Here is a 27067-nt window from a genome sequence, read left to right on the forward strand (position 1 = left end):
TCCATGGCGCCGCGCGGGGCACGGCGGGAAGGGGCGGCCTGAGGGGGAGCGGTGGCGGCTGCTAGGTGCTTTGAGGGGAGGCGAGCCCGAGGCTGGTTGGGGACGGGGAGAGGAGAGAAGAGGGTCGTCGTCTCCCCCCGCAGCTCCTTTCTGAGGTGGGGTAAACGCTGCCTTTTCGCCGGAGCGCTTTGCTGTCAGCTTGTAGGTCCGCCCTCAGGCTGTGGGGTTCCCCCGGCATGAGGCGCTTCGCCGCGTGGGGGAGGCGTTTTGCTTTTAAACAACGCCGTTTGGTTGTTAATTTTTCTGTGGTGAGTCTAAGTTTGAGCTTAGAAAACGTTTTTCCTCTTGGAAGGCAGCGATCAGCGTGCTGGCTGAGGCGGGTGTATGAGGGAAGGTGCGTGTTTGTGCCCAGAGCGAAAGTAATTTCTGTTTTCACTGGGTTTGTTTGTTTCTTTGTTCACAGACGCTATTTTAAGTGTTATATTGAAGGCAAATCAGCAAAATTGCATGATATATTAATAGAGATTGATCATGAAGACCTTTTGCGGAAGGGCTAACCCGACCACTGGTGCCATGGAGTGGTTAGAAGAGGATGAGAACTACGACTACCATCAGGAAATTGCAAGGTATGCTGGAAAATAACTGTACTATTTGCTTCTCTATCATTATTTTGTTTTATCTTTGTAGAAATTCGAGGGACATGAGATGAGCACACTGCAGGACAGTCTAAATGTTATGGTTCCTAGGGTTTTATGGGGCAGAATTATAGATGTAGAATTTTGTAAAGTATTCTCCAAGTAGTTCCAATTTTTTAAAAACACTTTTTGAGGTTCTGATTTTAATACCAACACTCACCCAACTGTGGCAAAGTATGTTGGCTAAATTTCTTTAAAATACATAACACAGCAAATAATTGATGATTGTCTGTTCCAGGCTCAAGTGGTTATTAATTTAGCTTAAAAATGCATTGTGTCCTAAGTTATAACAAATGCTAGCTTTAGTGAGAGGATCTTGGTAACAAATGATAGACCATTATTAGATAGCCTTTCATTGCTTTGTATGGCTTTATATGAACTTCCATATGTCCCGGCTGTTATTTCACAGCTGTTTGGTCTACGTATTGAATCCACTGCTGAAGAGCAGATACATGCTAGCAGTTAATTAGTTCTCTCATATGCTGATGACCAGACCAGTGAACTGACTTCATTCCTTAGATCTGAGAAACCACTTGAGTCCTCAAAGTGTGTGTCGTGGTTATCTGCATGCTCACGGGCCCTGAGACTCTTTGCATTTATAGGCGAAAACCAAGGAGGTTATATGAGCAGTTGTGTAGTGTTTTGCACTATGTAGTATTTTGATTGGAATTTTATTTATTGTAGATCACGCTACGCAGACATGCTTCACGATAAAGACAGAGTAAGTATAGAAGCAAGAAACTATTGAATGGTGAGAAAATACTCATTTTTCTTTTCTTGAGAATCTGTCACTGCATGACTGTACAGGTTTCTTTGAAAGATGAAGTGTTCGGATTTGTACTCTTCAAGATATCAGACCTGCTGCTGGATCAGGAGGTGCCTTCTTATGTCTGACTCTAGTACACTGCTGTTTACTGCAGGATGTGTTATTTACACTCAGTAGCTGCGTTTTGATGCTCTACATCTGACATAACCTTTTAAAAGACTTCTCATATGTCTGCATTATGACCCCTGAAGCAAACATGCTGGTGGGATTGGGCATTTAATAAGCCATGTATGGACAGCAAATTGTATATAAGAAATTAACAAACTCTGCTACAATTATATGTCAAAAATGTTAAATATAATTGTTCAGAAAGGGATCCAACAGAATATTGTTAGATTTATAATGTCCAAAGATAGCAGATGATTTGGGAAGGTTTAATAAATTGTTTGGAAAGGATTGTCCTATAATAGACTGTTATGAAGTAAAGGTATGTTTTAATATGAATATTTTAGCTGACAGGTGGCAGCATTTGGTTTCTTTCCTGTTACTAACACTGCTGTGTTTGTAACCCCTCTTATTGGCACGTAACCAAAAGCCGCTATTTAGACGTGTTGTTTCTCATGTACGAATGCCTTCCAGTAGATGTAGAGAGGAATCTAAATCCAAGATACTTCAGCTCTTGCCCTGGTGCAGGCCCTATATGAGTATTTTAGTGATTTTTCAGGGGAAAAAAAATCAAAAACAAAACAAAACCAGTAGCATCTTACCTGGGTATTATTATTATTGCCTTCCAAAAATGATGTATTGTATTTGTAAATTATGCATGCAATGTAAATAGCTGACTGATTGGTGATGAGGAGAATGGTATGATAAGATTGATTTGCTGTAAATGAACTGCTCCCTCCAAAAATGCTTGCCTTTGCTGACAATGGCTTTGGTATGATGGTATGACTGTATAGCATAAAGAATGTCTGTAGGCCTTTTTCTGATTGTGAACTCATATAGTCTAAGAAGTCAAAATTTCTGCACAAAAAAAGTGTATGAAGCTGAGAGGTTGCTGACTCCCCCCCCCCGTTTTTTTTTTTAAATTTATTTCCACAGAACATGAAATATTACCAAGGTATTCGTGCTGCAGTGAGCCGAGTAAAAGAAAGAGGTGAAAAAGCAATTGTTCTCGATATAGGGACTGGCACAGGACTCCTGTCTATGATGGCAGCTTCAGCAGGTGCAGATTTCTGCTATGCAATTGAGGTGAGCATTTGTTACTGATTACACGTACTTGCATCCGTGTTTATAACCTCTAACTACAGTTGTTGTGTCTTCTTGATCAGTCATGGGTGCATTTGCTTTTTTGTACTTTGCTTTCTGAAGTGCAAATTTGATGCCTTTTTATGCATGTGAAAAAGGTAAATCTTACAAGAACATAGTTGAAAAGGCATAAAACATTTTTCATTTTTGGGACAGCTTTTGTAAATGTAGAGATCATCTAAGTCAAATTCTACAGTGTTCTGACTCTTCTACTTAAAAAACCTCAAAGTTGATTAATGTTTTTGAAAATTTTGAGTATTCTCAAACCATATTGCTGATCTTCGTAAGTTTCAACTCTTGTAGGTGGCTTCTCAGGCCACTAAAATGTGGATGACATCTTAATAAAGAAACTGTCTCATAAACTGATTTTACCATCTCTGTGATTAGATAGAGCATCATAGTCCTTAACAGCCATTACTTATGTTAAGGATAACAATAGGAACATTTTGACCAGTTTAAGTTCTCTTTTTTTTAATGCGTATGAAGAAACAGAGAACATTCGCTTGTCCCTAGGTCACAGTCTTGAGAGCTATTGGTGCATAAGTTCTAATAGCAATATATTATTCCAGCTTTGGAACTTGGGCTAGGTTCCAAGTAGGTCACAAATTTCTTATCCTAAGTAGTCAAATTGTGTGGCCAGGTAAAATATTTAAAATTTTTTAGTTTAAAAACAATCTGGTCATTAAGCCCTTCCAACACACTCTTCATCATTATGTTATTTGCAGGCTATCTGCTTTCTTTATTACTCTCTTCACTCTGAAGGAAAGAAAACTTCTCTTCAATGTTACGCTGTCAATAAGAGCACATTTTTGGAATATTCCAGTGACTATTTGAGTGCTGGTTGCTCTTTTTTTCTTTTATTTTTTTCTTTTATTATTATTACATCTTGAGACCAAGCCTTTTATAATGCATATGTATCTTTATTTTTAAAAATAATGAGTTTGTTTAATGTAAATGTTAAAAAAATCATAAGGTATATTTTTTTTTGGTTTTCAAAAGATAAAGTGGTGTAGCTTTTGGAGACAGCTGATACTGGGTTGGTAACGGTGACACTAGAGGTCTATGAACTTTTGAAATGAGGCTTGCTGTCTTGTTTCATGGTAATGAACTTCAACCGCAGGAAAATACACAGTTGAATTTTTGCAGGGCTAAACATGCTGCATTTTGTATTGTATTTTTGAAAGCTAATGTTTGCTTACCAGTTTGTTATACTCTTGCTATTTACAGGTTTTCAAGCCCATGGCTAATGCAGCTGTGAAGATAGTGGAGAAAAATGGTTTTTGTGACAAGATCAAGGTAATCAACAAGCACTCCACTGAAGTCACAGTTGGGCCAGGTGAGAAATACAAGGCTAGGTTAAAAATCATTGGCAACTACCTCAAAACTGTGAAGGAATATGACTTTTTCTTATTTTCTGAATGTTTTTAATTTATAAGAAAGAAATTCTTTTTTAGCTAGAAAGTAATATTGGAAGGTTACTTTGAAAGGAAGTGTTTTTAGTAATATTTAAGTAGTCATTTGAATTTCTTATTAAACTTTTACAGGGAATTATTTTGCATTCTTCAGCAGGTTCTCTGGCAGGAATAAATTTTTGAATGACTTGCCTTTTCAGCATAACATCTTGAAAGGCTTATATGGTCTTAGTATTACAATATTAAATTATGTCTTTAAGATGGAGATATGCAGTGTCGTGCGAATATCCTGGTAACAGAATTATTTGACACAGAGCTGATAGGAGAAGGTGCCTTACCAACATATGAGCATGCGCACAAATACCTTGTACGGGTAAGAAAATACAGTCTGTTATTTATTCCTAGGGAAACTCTTGTCTTTTTTGGAATAGGATGGAGGTTATATTTGATTTAGGCTTCTGTATAATTTGTAAATAATCCAGCAGCTGTGCTAATTTCTTATTCAGATAATAATTTACTACATTCATTCCTAGAATAAAGCTGTTGGGGTATGTATCATAAATTACCATCTCTGAAATTATGCTTAATTTTATATTAAAACTAATAACTTGCTGCTTAGCAAATGTCTTTCAGAAAGGTATCCAGTTCTAATTTGGAGCTTTCCTTAGTAGTTGGTTCCAATGACAAATGGGTTCCAAGATGTTTTCAAAAACATTTTTTTTCTCCTCCTAAATTTGATGGACTTCACGTCCTTGGCATTCATTTTCCTTGTAAGAGGAGGCACTTGCCGCTCAGCGTGTTTTTTGCCTGGGGAGATAGTTTAAACGTTGTATTTAAATTAACAGCCAGTGGGTTTTTTTGACATGTAATCCATGGATATAATTTTATGGCTTTCTCCTTTACCCTTTTCAATTTTTCCCTTTAGTTAAAAGGTAGATGACACTTTAGCTTTCTAGGCTTCATTTCACGTGTTTTACATATAAAAACAATATCACTCCATAACTTTGTACAGCTTCCCACATTTAACTGTAAATTGTAATTAGTACATTTTACAAAAGCATTGATCTTGGAATTCAGTTAGCTCATAGTTCACATTGTGTTTTTTAGAACAACTGTTAACGTTTTCTGCCCTTTAATCAGGGTCAAAAAGTTGTCATTAAATAAATATTTGAGCCATTATTTTTCTGATTTACTCATTGCAAACACAAATTCTGTGTTAATGATGATAGCTTAATAGTAATGTGCCTGGAGAAGCTCCAGACGGATTCCTCATCTCAGTATGGGAACTGCGATGCAAGTTTAACTCAGCAAATAAACTGTTCTGTTGTGTCATTAATATAACAAAGTGATCTGGCCTTCTGAAAGACACCTGACAGGATGGATAAGTGTAACATTTCACAGAGAGGTAAAGAGAAGAGTCTCTGAAATAATTGGAGTTTTAAGATTTCAAAGTTCTCAGTCCAACTACGTGTTCTTTAAATTGTTTCATGTTTCAGCTGATTTAATTCTTGTGCGTGTTAAGAAGTCACTTTGTTGAATGCTTCTACCTTTTGTTCTGAACACTTAGGAAGGATGTGAGGCAGTGCCTCACAGGGCAACAGTGTATGTCCAGTTAGTGGAATCCAAAAGAATGTGGTCCTGGAACAAACTGTTTCCTGTTTGTGTCGAAGCAGAGGACGGTGAAAAAATTGTCGTTTGCCCTTCAGAAATGGAGAACTGTCCAGGTGTTCCTTCTGTTTGTGATATCCAACTGAACCAGATGCCTTCAAATGACTTCACTGTCCTTAGTGATGTGGTGACAATGTTCAGGTAAGCTAGGCATTGTTTTGTTCAAAGCAAAATTTTCCTGTTGTGCTTTTGGTATAAATTGTGCATTCAGCGTAGGAAGCGGGTGAGAATTTCTGAAGAGTGCTGAGTATTTCTTTTTACAATTTTGATGCTTCTCTGCAGTGTGGATTTCAGTAAGCCAGTAAGGAGTGCTTCTACCTACTACAGAGTGCAGCTGGAGCCTGTAAAATCTGGCAAGGCACAAATCGTACTTTCTTGGTGGGATATTGACATGGACCCCTCCGGGACGATAAATTGCACAATGGCTCCATACTGGGTAAAATCCACTTCTGCTTTCCAGGTAATGCTGAGCCTTCAGATACTTTTCAGCAAATGACTTGCAGTAATTATTTTAAGTAAAGGTCATACTGGGTGATTTAAGCAGCTGTCTTGTAAACTGTATAGGAACTTTGCTGCTATTTTATGTGTTGGAAGATGATAAACAAAATGTAGAAGTGCTAAGTTAATTATGCACCCATTTTAGGTTTGCTTTAATGTAGAACTTAAAAACTGAAGCTGTCTTCTAAATGTACGATTCTTGATTTCTTTCTGTTACTTTCAACAAAGACTTCCACATATTTTTCCTTAAATAGTCTCCATCCCTAGTCAAATTGTTATTCTGTGTTTTGCTTCCATGTAGTTATTGTATTAAATTTCCAAATACGTGTTAGCTTTATGGTAATATATTTATATTCACATAAAGAAGGATGGTGTGGATGAGTTGATACTGGATATTTAGAGGAATAGGAGATCACTATTAAATCAGACTCCCGTGTTTTTGTATTTACTTGCAGGATAAACTTGGTCAAACAGAAACTACGAAATGATTTCTTACACTTACTGTGTTTGAGGATAAAATTGAAAACTAGCAAGCTTCAGGGCATTAAAGGGCATTTAGCTTAAAACACTTTCAGTGCAGAAAACAGATTTTAGAAACACAAAATAGTTGTGATGTCATATCATAATGACACTGATTGAGCTCATTTGATACACAAAACTCCAGACACTGGTCACTGTTTCTAATATGGGTTTCTAACATAAGTGAACTATAGAGGCAAACCAGCATTAATAAATTAATTTTTTGATTTGTTTTTCATTTCATAAAACACAAGCTTAGTTACTCAGCAAGCCTGTGATCTCTGACTTATTCTGTTGTAAGAAATCTGTATCAAGTACCTTCAATACCCAGTATTAGGCCTTAGTCAGTCTTGCTAACATAAACAAGGTTCTTTCAACTAGTCATGTATCAGTGCTTTGAAGTCAAGCCCATTCTTACTAATTGATTTCCTGTTATTTGTTTACTTCTCATGTACTATTTATGAGTTAATCCCTAATGTTCTGTCTCTCAACTCCTTTTCAGTGGAGAGATCACTGGATGCAGTGTGTGTATTTTCTGCCAAGGGAGGAGCCAGTTCTCCAGGGTGAGAAGGTGTACCTGACTGCCTGTCGTGATGAGTACTCTGTGTGGTATAAGCTGCAGAAAGCCAGGTAACAATATGTGGGTAAAAAAAAGGGGTGCACCTTATTCCAAGCTGCACTGTTTGCTCGTAGAGATGTGCTGTTTTGTCTTCCTCTTCCACAAAACCCAAGAGACTACAAAAATTACTAAAAATGTAAATGAACTAAAACTCGCTTAAATGAACAGGTGGAAAAAAAAAAGCGATTCATAGAAACACAATTGAGCTTTGGACTGCAGCCTTATTCCTGGTGGTGGTGTGTGTAGCAGAGAAATGAAAACTACCTGTGGTTGGTTCCTGGAACTCCTAAAACATAACTTAGCTGAGCTAGAATGTAGGTAAGACAGTGAAGTAATTGCCATTTTGTCTCTCTTCATTTCCTATATTCCCAGTCAGCATCGTCTTTTTAACTTGAGGAAAAGACATAAGGATTAAGCTCTCAAAAGAAGCTTAATCGTGTTGGTTGTGATGACCGTAGCAGCCAAGACGTTTTTTTTTTTTTTTTTTAAATGTTCCAATTAGGAGTCCAAACAAGCAACTTTTTTTCTAAAAGTTCAAAGCCTAAAATACCTAACCACCAGAGACCAGTCCAGTGGGATTTTATTTTTTTTCTGTAAAGGCAAAAATTGGCCTTTTTGGCTCCTTTTATTTTGAAATGCAAAGTCTAAAAACGTGTCGCTGGGGAGCTAGTAAATTTGAACAAGTACCAGTGGAGTCTATATGCATTAATGTGCATGCTAGTTAAAATGCATGAATTTACCTGTTTGGGAAAACAAATCTTTGGTGCTGTAGTTAATCTTTCATTTAATTTCTGCTTCCCCCACGCATACTTCCAGAGGAGAAGACAATAAAGCAGATGTTTGTGTTGAGAGTCCAGTTTGTAGATGTCAGGCTCACCTTCTTTGGAATAGACCACGCTTTGGAGAATTAAATGATCAGAACAGAACACGCCAGTACATCAAGTCTTTGATGAATGTGAGTGCATGTTGCCTGTAGGTTTTCTGGCTTATGTGACAGATGTGTGTATTGTTTTATTTGAACTAATTATTTTTGGAATCTCTTTCTCCTTTGCTAAGGAGTTTACTCATAAGGTATGTTTTATTTACATCAGCAAATGTAAGTTGGATTTTGTCATGGTACATTTTTGGTGTTTTTTGTTTTAATAGCAAGCAGCCATTTTTTGGATAGAAACTTGTAGCAGCTCTGTGCACTTGTGAAAAGGAGTATTGGTGATAGGATAAAGACAGACTTCTTAGGATCACGTTGAAATCAAAACATACATTCTTCTAAACACCCAATATGTGTTTATGCTGACTTTTTCAGACCTAAAGCAAGGGATTATATGAACATTTCTTAGAGTAATCTGTTCTGGGTGAAGTGGTTGTATTAATCATTGTATCTCTCAGTCCTTATTTGCTATGGAACTGTGTGAAGTGGGGAAAAATGCCTTCAAAATGTCTAGAACTTAAACTCTTTCATCTGGAATAGGAATAACAATGGCAATTTATTTTCCTGTAGGTTCTGAGAACAGATAGTGTTTGCCTTTGTATCAGTGATGGCAGTCTGCTGCCTGTGCTGGCTCACTATCTTGGAGCAAAGCAGGTATATTACTTCCTCCTGTTTATTTTTTTTTTCTGATCTTTTCATTTTAGCTTGGTATTTTGGGTTCTGTCGTACTCTGGCCCTTTATTGAATTATTTCCAGAGCCTCTTTAGTGCCAAGTGTGAAGGAGGCTCCAATTGTGATGAAATGCAGGTTAAATTTGTCTCTGTTCAAGCTGAAGTCTAGGGAGATAACAGTAACCAATTTTGATGTTTACCAGTGCATAGCCTTGAATGGAAGTGCTGTTTTTCATTTCTCGTTGATTGCTGTTTACCTTCTTATATCTTGGTGCTTTCGAAAATACTCTTTCTACCGACCAAAATGTCTGGCAGGTTTTTTTCTTTTCTCTTCACCATTCTATAATTACATTTATTATCTATTCTGTAGTGAAAGGGCTGTAACAGCAAGATAAGAAGCTTTAAGAATACTGAATCTGTGTAGATGTAAGACTGAGAGTTGCCTGGCTGGCTCCCTTACGTATATACCTTACGTGATGTGGGTTTGCACGGGGCCCTCAAACTGAAGTCTGAAAAATCAGTTGGACTGAATATCCAGGAATATCTAATGTCTGATACAAAGTTTGAAGTAAAAATCTATTCTGCATTTGAAAGAGCAGATGAATGGATATATTCTGGATAACCTCTGAAATACTTAGCTTTGGGAAAGCTTCTCTCAGCAGAAAGGTACCAGTAGAACTGACACTGTAAAATACAGTGTGGGTAAAGGAGCTTTAAAAGATTAAATAGAATAAAGGATAGAGGTACTAGCTTCAAAAGGCTGGTGTGCTGCAGTGCACATCAGAGCTCTCTCCAGCTAGCGTGATCAGATCGTGTTAAACCACGATTACAAGCGGTAAGAACCTGATGGGGGTTGATTTGTTACACTGGTGATGGGGTCAGTTGTAAGTGACCTGTTTTCTTTCTCTGCTGAGCTGAAGTCAGGGTGATGCACTCCTTATTCACATACGTCCAGAAGGAAAACAGTTCTTCCTAAAGCTCCCATCAGGATGAACCTAAATCCCCAAACTGTTGTCAGAGTGAGAATTTGAACATCTAGCTGACTGCAGCCTGGGTTTGAGGATTTTGCTGTAAGAGTTTCCTTTTTAGCAATATCCTTGCATTTATTCAGGGGTAATACATGCCTAGAGCAAACGATGTTATGTGCATCTTAAAAATGGAAAATAAATAGTTACGGTCTATTGTGTGTGTTTTTTTCTTGTGCAGCTGTGAAAACACATTATTTAGCCTGTAGCTATTGAGCGTTTTTTGTTACTGTTTAAGAAGCATGTGACAATGGGCTGTAGAATGGGTGCATAGTTCATTAGGGCATCAAAATATTTCCCTTGCTGGAAACAAGGTTGGAATTGGTTGGAAACAGAAGTGCTGAGGTACTAACTATGTAATCTTTTAACTGTTATGTATTTTCTTTAGGTATTTACATTAGAAAACTCTGCAGTGTCCCGTTCTGTCATGGAGAAAGTGAGTTTCAATTTTGTCTTGAAGTGGTAAATGAACTCTTGGCATTTCTAATGCCAATGCTGATGATTTGGATTGTCCTTACGTAATTGCTTGGGAGTTAAATAAGATAAGTGAATGCATTTGATCATACAGTTTGACACAACAGAGGGAGGCAGAAAGATACTGGGGGGAGGTGTTCGTGTTTTTTAATAAGTTGTACAGAGCTGTGTGCTAATACTTGGAGGAATATATCCCATGTGAGAGATGTCCGATCTCACAGCTGTAACAAGCTGAATAGGTCACTGGGTACGTTGACCTGAGCAGAGGGAGTTAAAGCTGCAAGTGCTTGATCTCTCCTTGCAGATACCTGCCTGAGCTTCTGCTCTGCTGCTGTCATTGCATTGCTGATAAAAACCAAGCTGTTTGTTTCTGAAGTTTAGTGGAATGTGAGAGCATCACGTAGTTTGTACCAGTCTAATCTGGAAGGTGGCAACTAGCAGTTCTTTCTTCCAGCTGAGACAAGAATGGGAATGCTTCTTTTCTGTACCGCTTTTAAGAGAAAGTAGACAGTGAGTCCAAACTGCAGGTGATTTTTCAGCTGCTCCTTTAGGTAGAGTACAGGAGGACCCTCTGGCAAAGTGCAGACTATTCAGAAGAGGCAGCTAATATCTAAGAAGTGATTAAAAGCAGTTTCTTGAAGTCCCTGCTCATCTGTGTCTGTTTCAGATGGCACTATATAGTCTTAAAGACTATAAAAACATAGGCAATTAGGATGCAAACCTGGTTTCAATCACAAGCCAATTATTCAGTGTATTCATAGTTCCAGTAATATTTCTCTTTCTTGACTGTCCTTCCCATATGCTTCAGAATGCAGATGAATGAAGGTGAGGCAAATGTTGTGACATCTGCCTTTTATGTACTTAATTGAAGGAATAGGAGGGTCACGTCCTTTAGCTCACTAGGTGTGACATTTTGGCACTAACGGTGTGCACCCTTCAGGAACAGGCTTGTATCATCCTCAGAGCTGAGTTTAGGAAGGCATTTTCTTAAAATTTCTTGTAGGTATTTCTTTCTTTCTTGTTTATTTTTTTTCTTTGTTAAATTATTATTTTGATGTAGGTTTGAATTTCAAATGTAGATTTTCATAAAGACAGAATGTTACTTTTATTTTAGTTTTTTAAGGCAAATCATCTTGAAGATAAAATCAAAATACTAGAAGCACGTCCTGAGTCACTGACATCATCTCATTTGGAAGATAAAAAGGTATGTAATAGTTGTCCTGTACTGAATTTCAGTGGCCTGGCAGGGAGGGGAGAGTGAAAATGACTTTTGTTTTCCTTGTGTGCTACTGTAACCACAATGAACCACAGTCCATACAAAGTGTAGTGAGCAGACAGTTGAGACTTTGTCTTACTGAAACTAAATGAAGCTTAATCTAAAGGCTTTGGGTTGGTTTTCTTTTTCATTTTTTTGCTTTGTTTTTGGAAGGATATGACTTTCCTTTCTTGCATGATCTACACCAGTTTTAACAGCAGTTGAACCAGTTTAACTGTGTATGTGTTGCTAGTCTGTAGCTCTTCTTCCTGAAGCCAATCAGTAGATCATAGTCTATCAGGAAGTACCAGCATCCTTAAATTAAAATTTTCAAAGCTCTGTGACTCTTCTTCCAAAGCTTTCCAACTTAAAACTGCAACATTTTTTTATTGGACTTTGTTGCATGGAATTTCATGTTAGAATTCACTGTCTAGAACCCTAAAAAGATTTATGTTATGCAGTGTATGCAGTAATTAAATCTGTATGGAGAAGTTTTTATCTAGATGTCAATGCTTGCTGTATTGCATTGTCATCTACTGAAGTTATAAACAGCCTGTGTTATTGTTGGAGCTGTTGTTCTTTATGATAATGCTTTTTATCTCTTCCTTTGTTTGCCAAGATTTCCGTTCTTGTTGGAGAGCCGTTTTTCACTACAAGTTTGTTGCCGTGGCATAACCTGTATTTCTGGTATGCTAGGACAGCTGTGTGCAAGCATCTTGCCAGCAATGTCACTGTCCTGCCTCAGTCTGCTTCTTTGCACATGATGATCGTGGAGTTTCAGGTGAGGTTGTTTAGAACCACTTGATATTAATATGAATTCACTTAAAACTGAGTACTCTTTCAGGAGTTTTTAATGCCAAGTTTATCTTGTCTTCATACTGTTCACTTTGATATGCGTTGCACTTAACACCTGAGTAAAGAATATGGAACATCTTGAAAATGAGTTTTACCATATCTACAATCCCTTATCAGAAAATTACCTTGAAATTTTTTGCCATTTTCATTGAAAAGACTGAATGTTTTAAAGTAGTTCCTTAGGTTATCACTGAAGCATGTCAGAACTGGGGTTATTTATAAAATGTTACATTCTGTAAAATAACAGTTTTTAAAATGATTTTTTTTAGTGTAAGACTGTAAGCAGGATTCATAACTGCATGTTCATTTTCTTTGAACAACTAGAGACTGCACACAGTTCTAAACTTGGGCATAATAGTGTTCATACTACTTTGAAAAGTAATCTTTCGGAAATTTTACAAAGGTACACTTTTTTTTTTTTTTTTAAGGACCCTAAGATGATCAGTAAAGGTTATTAAGAGTTTGCCTACAATGACAATGGAAATTACAAAAGTACTTAATATGCGAAGTTTCTGTCCAATAGCATAAGTGAAGGAACTCTTTAGTCTGAAACTCACTAAAATATATCTATGAAACAAAAAATGAGTGTAATCTAACATATATTCACATAAGCATAATCTTCAGTTTATCTTTTCAAGATGCCAGCTCTTTTCTCACTCTTTTCTTCCTTCTAATTCACCAAGTGTGTAGTTTTGTGTCTAAGCCTCCTTTCCCTTAGTAGTTTCCTTATTCTAATACTCTTTAGCCTTGTTACCTCACTTCCACCTTTAATTTGTGCATCTGAAAACATGTATGTTTTTTTTCCCTGGGGGACTGATCACCCACACTGCATATTTTTCGGTTTTCTGCTTTCACAGTTTTCTGCAAAAATGTAGAGAATATGAAATATATTCTGAGAAAATAATGTAAATCTGAATCAGCATGTAATAGGAAGCAGAGGTTTAAGGACAAATCAATCAACGTTTTTAAGTAGGTGTATGCAGTTTACTAACAGTTTAGTTCACAGCTAAAGCTATTTCCATTAACAGAGCCAAAGAATATCCTATATTCCTTTTTAGGACTTATGGAGAATCCGGAGTCCTTGTGGCATGTGTGAAGGTTTTGATGTCCGGACTATGGATGATATGATTAAAGTAAGAAGACTGAAAATAATTTCAGCACAAGTCTTAGCAAAAGAGAACAAAACTAACCTTGGCTTAAGAAAAAATGTATCTAGTGACTGTTTAAAACTGTGAATGTTAGACAGAACACCATTGTTTCAGTTTCTCATAAATATTGTGGCTCTTTAGTTCTTGCAAAAGGGGTTGTGGGGTTGTGCATGTCTTGTCATTTGTCAAGCTGTTCAGTTTTCAAACCACTTGCAATGCTTTTGAAATGCTTCCATTATCCAAAAAGAAAAATCCTGTTCTCTATTCTGTGCTTGAAAAAAATCAGGTCGGAGTTGTTTATAAATGAATCCTGCAGCACTTACTTGCCCTTGCAGGTACTTTTGAGAGAAAAAGGCTCTTTGGCTTCCAAGAAACAGATATGATGGGTGAGATTTTTATCTCCATATTTGAGGTGGCCATTTAGATTGCCTTTCTAGTCTTTGTGGAGGAGTACAGGTAGTTCTAGAGTAGAGTTCATCTCAAGGGAGAAGAGAAGCTTAAATGCATTGTATCTTGAAAGTGCACATTTTTGTCTGACTACTGAGGACTGTAGTCCTAGCAATTAATTCATACATGTAGTATATTTTTTTCCTTGTGCTTAAGAAGTAAAGTCCTGTCCTCTTGGAACTTTATTGTTTAAATATTCTGGGTTCAGGATACAAAGTTAACTTGAAAACAAGGACTATTTGCCTTAGAGTTGTTTTTAGTTTTTTTACTTTTTTTCTTCAGAGTTCTCTGGATTTTAGGGAATCCAAGGAAGCAGAACCTCACCCTTTGTGGGAATATCCTTGCAAGTCACTTTCTGACCCCCTCGAAGTTTTGATATTTGACTTCAGAGAGACTGTACCACAACACTGTCTCAGCACAGAGGGTTCTGTAAATCTTTTACGGTGAGTTTTCTCATTGCAATAAATGTTCTCTATTTTTTTTTTTTTACCTCATCTTTAAACTGTGTGTGTTATGGTTAGCTAGCGGGATTGTACTTTACAGTTTTTAAAAATGTAACCTAAAGTTGTGGAATTCACTCTGATGTGAATTTCCTGTGGTGACTTACAATGGGCTATAACAGTAAGGGGTAATTTCTCAGATAATATACCCTTATTTCATAAATAACATTTTGTCAGCTTTTACCATGATTTAAAACATAAACAGGTTAATTTATAGTTTATAGAAAACAAACTATTGTCTGGAAGTTTTTAATTATGGAATTTGTTCTTGTTGCTGAGTTCTTGCAGACAAAGCTTCTATTTATCTTTCCATATTACTCTGTTTAACAGCTTTGAAGTGTCCATTATCTTTCCCTTTAACTATAATTCTAACAATCTTGATATTTTTCACATCATCTGAGATACTTTTAACTATAATCTAACTACAGTTTGTAGTTATTTCAATTCAAGAATGAAATGCAGTTAAGAATTAAAAAACAGGAAGAAGGTACTTTTGTCTATCTAGTTTACATAACTTAAACATTGTTGCAGTTGTATGTTTTTCTTTGTGAAACCAAATGAATGATTTCACAAAATCCAGAACCATCTGCATATAGGATCTCTGTGCCTTTGCACTAGTTGTATTTTAGAGGCAACATGCTAGCATGACCTCTGTGCCTTGTGGAGCAGAGACTTGAAGTGAGATGGGATGTGTGGTTTTCCCCAAAATGCAGAAACAATATAAACTGGGGTCTCTGAAGGATGTGCTCCCCAAATACACTGTATACTATATGCTGTGCAATCTTGACTGCTTGTTAAATGACTGTTTCTTAACAGATTAGTTATGACTTATGTTCCTCTTCATTTTATTTTTTAGATTTCATATTTGCAAGTATTTAAAAAGTTGCTACCTATTTACCAAATGTACCTATTATCTATTTTATTTATTCTGCTCTTCAACTTTTATTCAAAGAAACAAGTTATTCATGCTTTTACAGCTCTCACCCAAGCTACGTAAGGAATAGGTTCAGAGTTTAGGATGTAGTATTACATAAAGATAATGTTATGATGATGGGTTTTGATCTCTCTTCAGGAAGGGAAAAAGCCATGGAGCAGTTTTGTGGATGGAGTATCATCTTACTGCTGATATTTCAGTTAGTACAGGACTGATGCAGATTTCAAACGAAAAGGTACTTCTTCAAGCTAATTTTATTATCTCTCAAAGTCTGTAGGATTACAGTGCTGAAAAATGGGTCTCTGCTGGCTATGCTTGGTTTATATAGTGCTCTTTGTTGAGCTCTTTGAATATTATGTAGACAGAACTAGTAGAGCTATCTGTTTATACTTTTGGGGGGAGCGGGAGATGAGCCTTAAAATAAGAGAGTGAGCTGTAGTTTGGAACCACATGCAGAACTCAGATACGATGATAGTAGCATTTATACAAGTTATATACAACTCCTTTTATACAACTTCCCTTTCTCAGTTTAACAAAAGCAAAAAACTGGAGGGGAAAAGGAGTATTTTTGGTACTCTATGTAAATATTCTTTGACCAAGTCTGTCTGTTCTCTACAACTTCAGTACACAATGTAGCATTTTAGATTGCAAGTTATGCATTCCTGTAATGAATGGTTGGCAATGAAAGTGATAACTCTTATCTGATCTTTCTATACTGAACTGAGAACAAGAACTCTTGTGCTCTCGTTGCATTATAATAATAATAATATCCAGTAATAGTCCAGTAAGAATATCCTAGAGTTGTGACTACTTTCACTTTTAACTCTTTTCTGTAGGGAAACTGTGAATGGAATCCCCACTGCAAGCAAGCTGTCTATTTCTTCAGTTCTGTTATTGAATCAGAAACTCTGGCAGACCTTCCTAGTGCTGTCACGTATGCTATAAATTTTGACACAAAGACAGGAGATATTGCAATGGATTTTAAACTATTATAAAATACTTTCCTTTTATTTCTAAATTATAATAAACTGATACAGTATACTTTGTATGGCAGAGGGTTTTTGTTTGTTTGTTTGTTTTTTATTGTGTTCAGAAAGCAAACAAACCATTCTGAAAAATATTTTTAAAACTTTCTTGTTTTCAAAATGTATAGCTGGAGAGGTAGAGAGAAGTGTTTTAAGGACCTGTATTCCCAACAGGATTTATATTATATCTGTACGCCTACTTACTGCCATCTGTTTCATTGTGAAACTACATGGTATTTGCGGGTTTTGAATGTTATGGGGATAAAAAACAGTTGATGTACTGGCTATTACATGGCATATCAGTGGATGAAGACACTAACCCTTACACTGACATTAGATAGAAATTAGTTAAACACACCTGGTTTTAGGTTTGCTTTTGCCGCTGTAAAATGGAAACTAATCGTGAGAATGCACAAAAAGAAACCCCAAGTCAAGCTACATATGTGTAGCAGTACGTGTTAGTACACATATTAAGGAAAAGCAATGTACATTTTGGTTAGTATTAGATTGAAATGTTTAGTAAATTAAAGTATGTTGGACTGACATTCTGCTGGAGTCTGATACGCTGCATTTCTGAAGAGACAGTGGCCCAAGTCTGGAAAGATATACCTGGAGATTAGAATATGTACATATTCATGTTAATTGGAAATGACAAACTGATAATTGTCTGACCAGAAACAAAAGTAAGAGCCATAGTCTCAAAACTTGCATATTTCTAGGATATATGTAATGTGTGTATATGATCAAAGTTTTGGCTTACACTCATTCCCTCAGTGGTCTGAATGATATCTGCAAGTTCAGGTAAGTTGTACGTTGTTCTGCAATAGATGTTGTCCACAGCTGAGGTTTTCTTAGTTCCATTCTAAATCATATTGGCAGAGGTTGCAGTGTGTTACCACATGTGTGCAATTAATTTTGATTTAGATGGACAATCAATTGCTGTATCTGTTTTGTATGTGTGATCTATTAAGTGAAGTAGAAAATCAATGTACTCTCTGTCCTAAATTATGTCAGCCAGCTGCAGGGATAACTGCTTGCTAGAGCTACTCCCGTTTCCTCTGAGCAGCAACTTCTGTCAAGTGATAGGAATGGTGGAAAGCAGCCATGAGGGAGCAGGAGCCTACTCTAGTTTGCCTTGTCACCAAGAAATGTAATTCTGGTGAGTAGGAATTTTAATTCTTAAGAGTGTGATCATATTTATAGACCTGAAAGCCATCTAAAATATTGCTAAATTTTTCAGAACTGTTTTCCTGACAGAGATCTTAGACCCAGTAGTTATTACCGTATTTTCAAAAATACTGCATTTTTATATTAAGATCATATTTATATATAACATCAATAAAAGACAGTTGTGTAAATCAGAATGTATTGTGTACCTTCTAGTCTCTTGGGGGAGAATGCAGCAGAGAACAGCTAGATACTGCCTGCTGTGGCCTGACACAGAAAGCTCGAACTGCTGTTCTGCAGTACAAAAAGCTTCTGAAGGTGCTTTACACTTACTTCTCAAACGATGCAGGTTCTAACAGAAGCTTACAGTGTTCTGAAGAGAACACAGAATGAAAGTACAGCAATATATTAGAATTTATATGTTTAAAAAAATAAATAAAAAAATAAAAGAAAACCACAACTGAGGTTACAATATTTTAATGTCTAATGTTAGTTAACCTTCTCAAAGATGACTGCATACATATGTGCCTGAATCATACTACTTAAGGAAAAAAAAAATCAACATAAATTTGCTGACATGCAAAATGGAAGAAATCCATGTCGATGGGAATTTGTAGTTTGTTATTAGTATTATATGTGGGAGATGTGGTCATTGCAGTAGGTATTAGGCATGGTGACCTAGAGGTATTCTTAAACCATCTTGATAATGAGAGACTTGACATTATTGAGATTCACAGGTTGGTGTAGTGAAAGTGAAAGCCATAAGGACAGTGTAGTGGCATATCTGCAGAATTCTGCTTCCAGAACTGAACTGTGGCAATTAATATGAATCACATTATCTTCATGTGATGAAAAACATCTTAAGTTTCAAAATGCCTGGAGCAGTAATTACGCTGCTGCTGTCCAAAGGGGGAGGGGGAGCTGGAAAGCTGGAGCACTGTGCATATTTTAGCACCTGTGGGTTCCTTAGAGGGAAAAACAGTCTCATAGATGTGCTTGGGAAACCTTGTGCATGTATTAATCCTCTGTGAGGGCTATCAACATTGTGAATGGTTTCTGGTTACGGTTATGCATTCAGACAGGCACTGAAACTGCTTTAGGGATTTGATTAGAACATGCTGGAATCTGTTATGTTGAAGCAAACCCTTACCACATGTACAGTTGGAACATTTTCACAAAGGTCACATCATTCATCAAATTCTGGTACATACAAAAGATGATTGTGTTGATAAGAATCTGTGTGAATGAGGGGAAGCTTTGTTCACCTCTAATTAGGAGGATTTAGCATATGTATCAGTATTCCTTGGCTTTTGTAAATTCTTCAGGGTAAAATTCAAAATCTACCGTGATACGTAAATTGTGTGGAAAACAGCTTCTTATAGGGGATACTGGCCATTTCTTACATATGTGTGCTTTTAAAGCAAAACAAAACAAAATACTTCCATCTCTGTCCTCTTCCACAAGGCATTTTACTGCAGGAACACAGGAAGGAAACAAAGAAAAAAAAAAGCCATTTTATCAGAAAAACATCTACCCAGCAGCAACATTTAGACTTCTATTTGTTCCCAGACCTGACAGAAGCATTGCCATGATGTGCTGAGTTGAAGAGCTTCTAGCTGTTGGCATCTTAATAAGCAGAACATTCTATTTACTCCTGGAAGGAAACTTTCTCTGTGCTGCCACCAGAGGCATTTTTTTCCCTAAATGACAACAGGTTTGATCCTAACTAGGCCTACAGGCATAGATGCATGTTTTAAAAGAAACATGATCCCCCTGCCACCACTGAACTAATAGTATTATAGCTTGTATATTACATGAGAGCCAGTGTGTAACTGGATGATTTTTTTTGTGGCACAAGAAGAGATGCTTGCACTAGAGATGTAGGTTTTATTCAGGTATTAAGAATGATCATCAATCAAAAAGTTCTGCTGTTCACATTTAAATTCCCTATTGTGGTTCTGCTGCAAAAATAACTTTTCTGTAGCATTGAATTGTGGTGAAAGTTTTACTAATACTTGGGTGGTTGTTACTGTGTGGTTATCACACCACTGATCCACAAGAGGGTGCTGAGAACCCACTTTTATTTTTTTTAATGTATTTTCAGTTCGTACATATTTACTTCCTATAAGGAAGAGTGCACAGACTTTCAATGCAGCTGTCTCATTTTCTGTACAAATAAAATGCTTGTGATGTTATAAGATACATACACATACATGTACTGAAATAGAAAACTAGTACAAAACCAGTGATAACTGCTAGTAAGAGTAATATGGACTTGCACCTACAATAAAAAGGCAGATGAAATGTCTCATGTTAAGTACACCGAGTGAATAATACTTTATGAAAGTGAGATTGTCTTAGTCCTGATGAAGGACAAGTCTCGCATTTTATTTAAAGGATGTTAAGTCATGGCAGCTGCAAGTTTTGTTCCTGTGTTTGCAAAAAGGGTACCTTTTGTCTAAGGGCTGGACAGTTCAAGAACTGGGATCAAGGAGCTTGCTTTTCTCCTTCATTAGTCCCTTTGAAACTGCTCTGTGTAGGCTTCCTGCATTTAACAAGATAGAGAATGCAGTTCAAGACTAATTCATTTAGGCACTCATCTTTTGTATTCTATTTGTAGTTACAGCTGGTTGTTAGGAGGCAAAGAGACTTATAGCTTCTTAATGTTAGATTTTTTTTTTTCTAGTGACGATTGTGAGCTGAATACAATGGGTGCTTGCATCACCATTTTACCTTATTGACTCTGGGGGCATTGCAAACTGTTAATTTGGTTTGGTACTTGTTTTTAAACTCAATGTTTCCAGTCATTTAATGTGGATTAATGATTAAGACACTTCTTCTCAGAGAGGGGCATGTATAATTATCCACATTTTTCAGATGAGGAAAAAGCAAGAGTGCTTTGTGTAGGCGTTAATGTGTTTCATCTGCCCTGAGATCGCTGTAAGATTAGGGCCTCAGGAGCTAAAAATGACTTGCTCAAGGCCATGCAGAGTAAACTAATCCCCTGACTTCCTTGCTCTGCTTTAATCATTTGTTTTCTCAGTGCAGTGTGATTTCAAGTGCAGCCTTATGAGGTTTGACCGAGATACAGCAGATAAAGGCTCAGAGGCAGCAAATCCTTGGATACTTCAGTAATTAAAACCATGTTGTTTTTTTTTAAAAAAAGTGTATATACATATAAGGCCATAGGGCTTTGTTTTTGTTTTGAAAGACTGTCACAAAGCTGACCCAGTTTTGTTTTTTTTTTCCCAGCAGGATTCTTATCTAGGATTTGAGAGCCCTAAGGATGCCTCTTCTGTGGACAAGGGCACTAATGAAAGAATGAGAGCTGATTATCTTCATGTATGTGAAGGGAAAGCCCTGCGCCGGAGGGTATTCTTTGCAGTCGTGTGGGTCCTGGGGTATGTTAGCTCTGACATGCACCCTGGAACTGGACAAGCAGCCTTTTCTCCTTCCTCAGGGTTTTGCTCAAGTGCAGCTGCCTGATGTATTGCAGCAGCAGCATGTTTGCTGTGGATGTTGTGTCTTGCTCCTCTCATTTTCTGCAACCTCTGCTTTTTCTGGCCTTGTACATCACTCTCCGAGGTGGAGAGTGGCACTTGTGCAGTGGAAGAAATAATGGGCACTGCAATTTATTGGGCTTCTGCTTCTCAAGGCTGATGGATCCTGCTATATCTGTACTCCAATAAAGCAACTGCTTGCTTCATGTTAAAGAGTATCTAAGAAACCAATTCTTCACAACCCTGAGAATCAGCAAATAAATCAAGCTGCTGCGATGAATGGCGTTGGGAGAGAAACAAACAGCATTCATTACAGCACTTGAACATGTCATGTTTCTCCTCAACTGTAATATTTCTAGGAAACATTGAAGTGACTGTGCTGTAGGCCTACATACATAATCTCATACCCACTTTGCAGGCAACTGCAAAGTCATTTACACTTAAGGATTGATGATCAGCCCTGTCTCTAGTCAGAAAGGGCTGTGAAAGCATCCGGAACTAATTAGCAACGAAGCGACTCTCCCGGAGCCTCCAGCTGGGGAAGAGGATGGGAGAGGCAGCCAGGAGCAAGTTTAGCCGGGGATCCCACCGGAATCTCAATGTGCTGACCCACAAGGGCCGCCGGTTTGGGGTCGGGGAGCGTCGTATTGCGGCCGCCTCAGCCGCGCTACCGCTCCCCTCAGCCCCGGAGCCTGCCCGGACCCAGCCCCGCTCCTGATTGGACGAGCCCCTTCCTCAGGCCGGCCGCCATTTTGGCCTCCTGCCGCCTGAGGGCTGGGGGGCGGCCATTTTCTCCTCGAACCCCGTCGACTCTCCCCGCTGCGGCGGACGAGGCGGCGAGGGACGGCGGCCGGGAAAGCCCGTAAGCCGGGCTGGGGAGGCGTTTGTGCTGACGGGGCTGGGAGGGAAGGAGGGGGTACGGGGACAGGTCTGGCCCTGAGGTGTAAAACCGCCGAGGGGGCGGCTGTGGTGGGGCTGTAGGTCAGAGGCCTGCTTTCTTCGCGTTAGGAGAACAGTGGGACTTCAGAAATGAAACTTCACGTGTCGAGTGCTGTCTGTGAGACTTTCAGACTCAGAAAACCAAGCACACATGTGGGTAATAAACTGGTGTGACAAAAATACTCCTACCATATAATTTTGCTTGCTCTCTTGCCACATGTGTGTCCTGGCATGCTGGGACTTTGTACCAAGTAAGCTGATGACAAGACAGTGGCTTTAGTATTGCGTGCTTATGCCTGTGGTGTTTTAAAACAGTAGTAGCAATTAGGGTCTCTTTATCTCCTTAGTTGATGTCCAAGAGTTGTCCATGATACTTCTTGTCGCTCGTTTCCTGTGAGTGAAGCCTCATAGTAATGGCATTTTAGTGGAAAGCTTTTGAAGAGGAAAAAATACTTTGAACTCTCTCTCTGTAGAGATTTAAAGCAAAAGGCTTAATTTCTTTAGCACTAGACTTAGGTGCTTTTAGGTCCAGTTTGCTGTGAAACTTTCATTTTTCTTTACGAATAATAAAATATCTCTAAATAGCAATTTTTCAAGCCACGCTGGCTGACAAAAACGCAGAAGGCAGTAGTTTGTTTTGTTTTGTGTTTATGCCCCCCTGTAAGGACCCTTTCTGTGTTATGGCTTGCATTTACACCATACCTTTCCTTATTATAGGTGAAAGAGGCGGGAGGGTGGGAAGCATCAAAGGAAAACGTTGGTCACAGAGTTCAGTTTTGGATTAACTTTAGTCTTAATTTTGTTGTAATTTATACAAGCAAGGCTGAACACTCAGGGGAGGGTTCGTTATGTTAAAAGCTAGTCATCCCTGGTTCTTTTAAAACAGAAAATTGCTTGCCATTTAAAAAAAAATGCATCTTTATCATAGCATCTGTGTTAAGTGAGGGAGCTGAGATACACATTAACCTCAGCTGCCTACTTGTCTCTGTGATTAGGCGTCTCAGGTAGTGTGCTCCCATCCTAGTGATCAGAATGGCCTTTGGACTCTCAGTCTGTCAATTTCATTCAGTTCACAGAGTTCATGTGATGGCTCACTTGTCATTGAGCCTTGGCCTTGCCAAAACCAGTGGCAAAACTCTCTCTCTCATTCTTCCTGCCTCCCTTGTGCCATGAGGACCAGTCTGTCCATCCTGAGAGCGATGCAGAGGTTTCAAGAGGCTAACACAAAAGCAAGCCAAAAGTCTCCCAGAATTAGGGGGACTTCTCTTAAGCAAAAGGTGTTTCTCCCTACAAAAAGGTCTCATCTACAGTTTATACTTCTGGAGCTGTGCCAGGCTAGGAAAAAGAACCAAAAAACTTTATCTGAAGATACTGACAAGGCATGTGGAAAATGTGGGAAGATGACAACAAAGTGTATCTCGTTCAGCCTCTGTGGCGTTAGGGGGCACTGTTCCTGAGACTCTAGACATAGCGTGCAGAAGGATGAAGGTCTTGTGGAGGCGTGTTAATGTTTTATGGTCTTGTGCTGAAAACTGTGCTAATGTGTTAAGTTAGGATGTGTCTTTGCAGCCATTTTCTCAAGAGGACATCAGAAGCTCATATTTTTTTAGGTTTAACTGCATGTGTCCTGGTGTTCATATTTTTAAGTTATTTTCTGTTAAAAGTTTCTCCATTCTGTTAGTTTATTTAATTGACTCAATTTTATCTTCACAGGACATAGGAGATACGTAGAGAAAGGTCCTTGGAAAGCACAGTGACATCTGTTTGTTTCCATGGTAGATCAAGGGTGATTCTAACTGTACTTCTGTTTACAGATCAGCGCTTCTTACATGTTCTGCTTTGCACGAAACTTGGCAGGGAAGTTGTGTCTCTTCTATTACCTATCCTCCGTTCTCTTTTTGCATAATACATGACTAGTGTTCAGCAAAAACTAGCAGTTCCCTTTATGTTACACAGCAGACTAAAAGAATAGTAAGGTCAACTTCCATTAAATGTTTTTTCACCCTCACTTGCATTACCTTGACACACACCCTGCAAGATGCATCGAATAAGTCTTCAAAAAGGGAAGAAGGCAGGAAAAGATCTAGGAAAGAATGTGTCTTTGTATTTCAGTACAAAACAGTCTCTTTGTCTAGTTTACTAGGGCACTCTACTCCACAGGTTCCATGGGTATATATTGACAATACATTCAATTTCTCTGTGTTTTCTTTTGTGCTTGTCACAGAGAGGGTTCTCTTCAAGGTCAGTTTCCTGTTGTGTTCGTATGCACTGCCTGTGCTGTCTGGCTATGGTTTTCTTCGAGGTTTAAAGATTATGTGAGTGAAACAGCAGCGTGGGGCTATAAGTAGCATTTTCCTTCCGAAAGGGCACCAGCACCTTGCATGGTCCAAGCAGTTCTTCCCACAACAGGTTAGTGTCAGGGTTGCGCTATGGAGAGTGAACTCCTCTAATTATGCTTTGTAGCTATGCTAATGTACAGATGTGGTTGGCGGCAGGCTCCTTGTTCCACAGTGGAAGTCATCAGGTTATCAACAGGAGTTTTGTGATAAGGAAATGATGCGGTGCTTCTAAGTGCTGTTGAGCCCTTTTTTTCCTCTTTTTTTTTTTTTCCCTGCTTTGAAGCCTCACTCAATGGGAAGACATGTCCCATTTAGAATGCTGCCATTTTTGTGTTTGTCATGGTGCCAGTCAGCTAAGTCATGTAGTCTGCCTGAATAAATAAAGGTATTTTCTCACAGGAGATCATCTGTTCAGATCGATGCAATGCCTTATATCCACTGCCAGCTTCCTGCTGCTTTCTTGGATGCTGCTGCCTATATCCCTTTGCTGAAGGGAAGAATATTCTGCTTGTGTCTCAGCCTCTAGCTGAGAACTAAGATACACTGCTCCATTCTTTACCTTCCCTTGAAAGCTGAGAGCTATGAGTCTCTTTTTGACACAGTCTGTATTTGCATTCCGTAGGTTGGCTGGGCAACAGCTAATCATAGAATTATATTTCAAATAAGGTTTAATATAAAAGCTTACATAAAACTAAAGGCAAGCTTGATGTAACCTTGCTTCTCAGAAATAAAACTATCCAGAACTGTATATTCTGTGGAGTGTCATCAAAATAACAATAATAATAAATATATTATAAATAATAATAAAAATATAAATAATATAAATAATAATAAGGGGCATTTAATATTTTTTCATGTTCTTAACATTTTTTTCCTTTTGCGATGCTCCTGTGCCTCTGTAGTACACCTGCCAAGCCAGTGTCGCCCTCTCCCACCCCCTTGCCCTTTGCCTCCCCCATGCCGGAGGGGAGCTGGAAGTATGATCTTCTTGCCCAGCGCCTTGACAGGGAGTTATTCATAGCTGAAGAGTTTCTGGTAGCAAAAGGCGGTTCTGCCTATGTTTAAAACATGATTATTTTTTTTAATTTTATATTTTTTTGGGAACAAGCAAGGTCCAAAATAGATAATTATGCATGCACTTGTAAATAATGACTACCCAGAAGCAAAAGAAATTCTGAAATTTTCTCCTGTCCTCAAACGAAACACAGGTCTGAGTGGGACCTTCTGGTTTGCTCCGTCTGGTCCCTGCCTGGGGTAAGCCTCATGCATATAATTTTCTCTTTACAGATACACCACCCTCTTGTTTTAAAAGCAAGCAGTTACTTTTTTTTTTTTTTTTTGCATTCCACTGTGGTCATTTGGAATCTGCTTTTGAGCTTCACTGGTCTTGTGGTCAGAAACCTTCTAATTGTCAGCCTCTGGGAGTCCAGTCATGGACAAGGGCTTTTTATACTGGATAGGGGGCAGTTGCCCAGCATTTCACCGGACTCAGCATTTGTTTCTGTCGGTGTATGATAAATGCTATGTTTACAGCTTCTAATTTGCTTTAACCCTGGAACAAACAGCTGCAGAATGGTAACCCGAGGGTTCTGCCTTGAGGTGGAACCACACGCGAGGTCAGCTGTGGGTAAGAGGGATCTCACCAGTGTAAGCACCGATAGTTTGTGTGTGCCACAGAGTTCCAAGAACACCAATCTCATAATTAATGAAGTAGCTACAGCATGAAGTCCTTATGTGCTTATTTTGAGATAAAAGACACAGTTTGTTAAAAGTCTGAGTTTGCAGCAGCTATAAATAGCTTTCTCAGCAAATGTGGAAAAGGGAAATTATATGTAACTAAGGAGAAACAGAAAATAGAATTTAAATACCTGTTTCGTAACAGCCCCTTAATTTGGGGCTGAGATAATGGACAAGGCTGCATACTGAGAATCAGTTTGTCTTGTGTGATACACCTTTCATTAGAAATATATTTAGCGTAGTGCTTGGCACCGTACTAGACCTAGGAACTTTTTTTCATTTGCCATCTTGTGGGACTTGCAACTGCCTGTTGTTCCTTGATAGCCTGCAGGTCCTTATCGAGCCAAACATAACAGTAAATGTTGGCTTTGCAGTAGCTGACAACATAGCTATTGACTTCAGGATAAATTTTTAATTGTAGAGGAAGATCTAGCTGGATTTTGCTGGGTATTCAAAACTTGGGATTGGCATTTGAAAGGTACTTAAGAACCTGTTGCATGCAAAGACAAAGAATGTTACGGATTATACCTAGTTAGATTAGAAGAAGCAGTGAGGATCCTACCCAAACTGCAGCAGGGCCAGAGTGTTCAAGCTAAGTCTTCTGCTAATTTAGAACCTCTGATGAGAACAAGGGGACC

At 38.3% G+C, this 27067-nt stretch overlaps 1 protein-coding gene across 5 annotated transcripts; it reads left to right on the top strand.

The window, feature by feature from the left end:
• The first annotated feature begins 5 nt into the window (after nucleotides 1–5).
• Nucleotides 6–21617, top strand: PRMT7 (protein arginine methyltransferase 7). Of its 5 annotated transcripts, none has more exons than XM_040570786.1 (18): nucleotides 6–155; nucleotides 464–626; nucleotides 1380–1416; nucleotides 2563–2712; nucleotides 3997–4105; nucleotides 4442–4554; nucleotides 5749–5990; nucleotides 6132–6309; nucleotides 7369–7496; nucleotides 8302–8440; nucleotides 8984–9067; nucleotides 10498–10545; nucleotides 11698–11787; nucleotides 12458–12619; nucleotides 13752–13826; nucleotides 14571–14731; nucleotides 15861–15957; nucleotides 21167–21616. In XM_040570786.1, exons 2-18 carry the CDS (start codon nucleotides 532–534, stop codon nucleotides 21398–21400), a joined length of 2142 nt encoding a protein of 713 aa, XP_040426720.1. In that variant the 5' UTR covers nucleotides 6–155; nucleotides 464–531; the 3' UTR covers nucleotides 21401–21616. The 5 variants fall into 5 exon arrangements, with proteins under 5 accessions (XP_040426720.1, XP_040426722.1, XP_040426723.1 ...); XM_040570788.1 differs by having other exon boundaries at nucleotides 21170–21616; XM_040570789.1 differs by lacking the exon at nucleotides 21167–21616 and adding an exon at nucleotides 16559–16763.
• Nucleotides 21618–27067: the final 5450 nt, after the last annotated feature.

The sequence above is a fragment of the Cygnus olor genome, chromosome 12 (assembly GCF_009769625.2).
Source record: "Cygnus olor isolate bCygOlo1 chromosome 12, bCygOlo1.pri.v2, whole genome shotgun sequence".
Classification (NCBI taxonomy): Eukaryota; Metazoa; Chordata; class Aves; order Anseriformes; family Anatidae; genus Cygnus; species Cygnus olor.

Bases quoted from the DNA above. Each gene is read 5' to 3' on its own strand.
- PRMT7 (XM_040570786.1), top strand. From the start codon at position 532: ATGAAGACCTTTTGCGGAAGGGCTAACCCGACCACTGGTGCCATGGAG. The intron at 2,713-3,996 runs GTGAGCATTTGT...TGCTATTTACAG, and splicing joins ATTTCTGCTATGCAATTGAG to GTTTTCAAGCCCATGGCTAA. The intron at 7,497-8,301 runs GTAACAATATGT...GCATACTTCCAG, and splicing joins TATAAGCTGCAGAAAGCCAG to AGGAGAAGACAATAAAGCAG.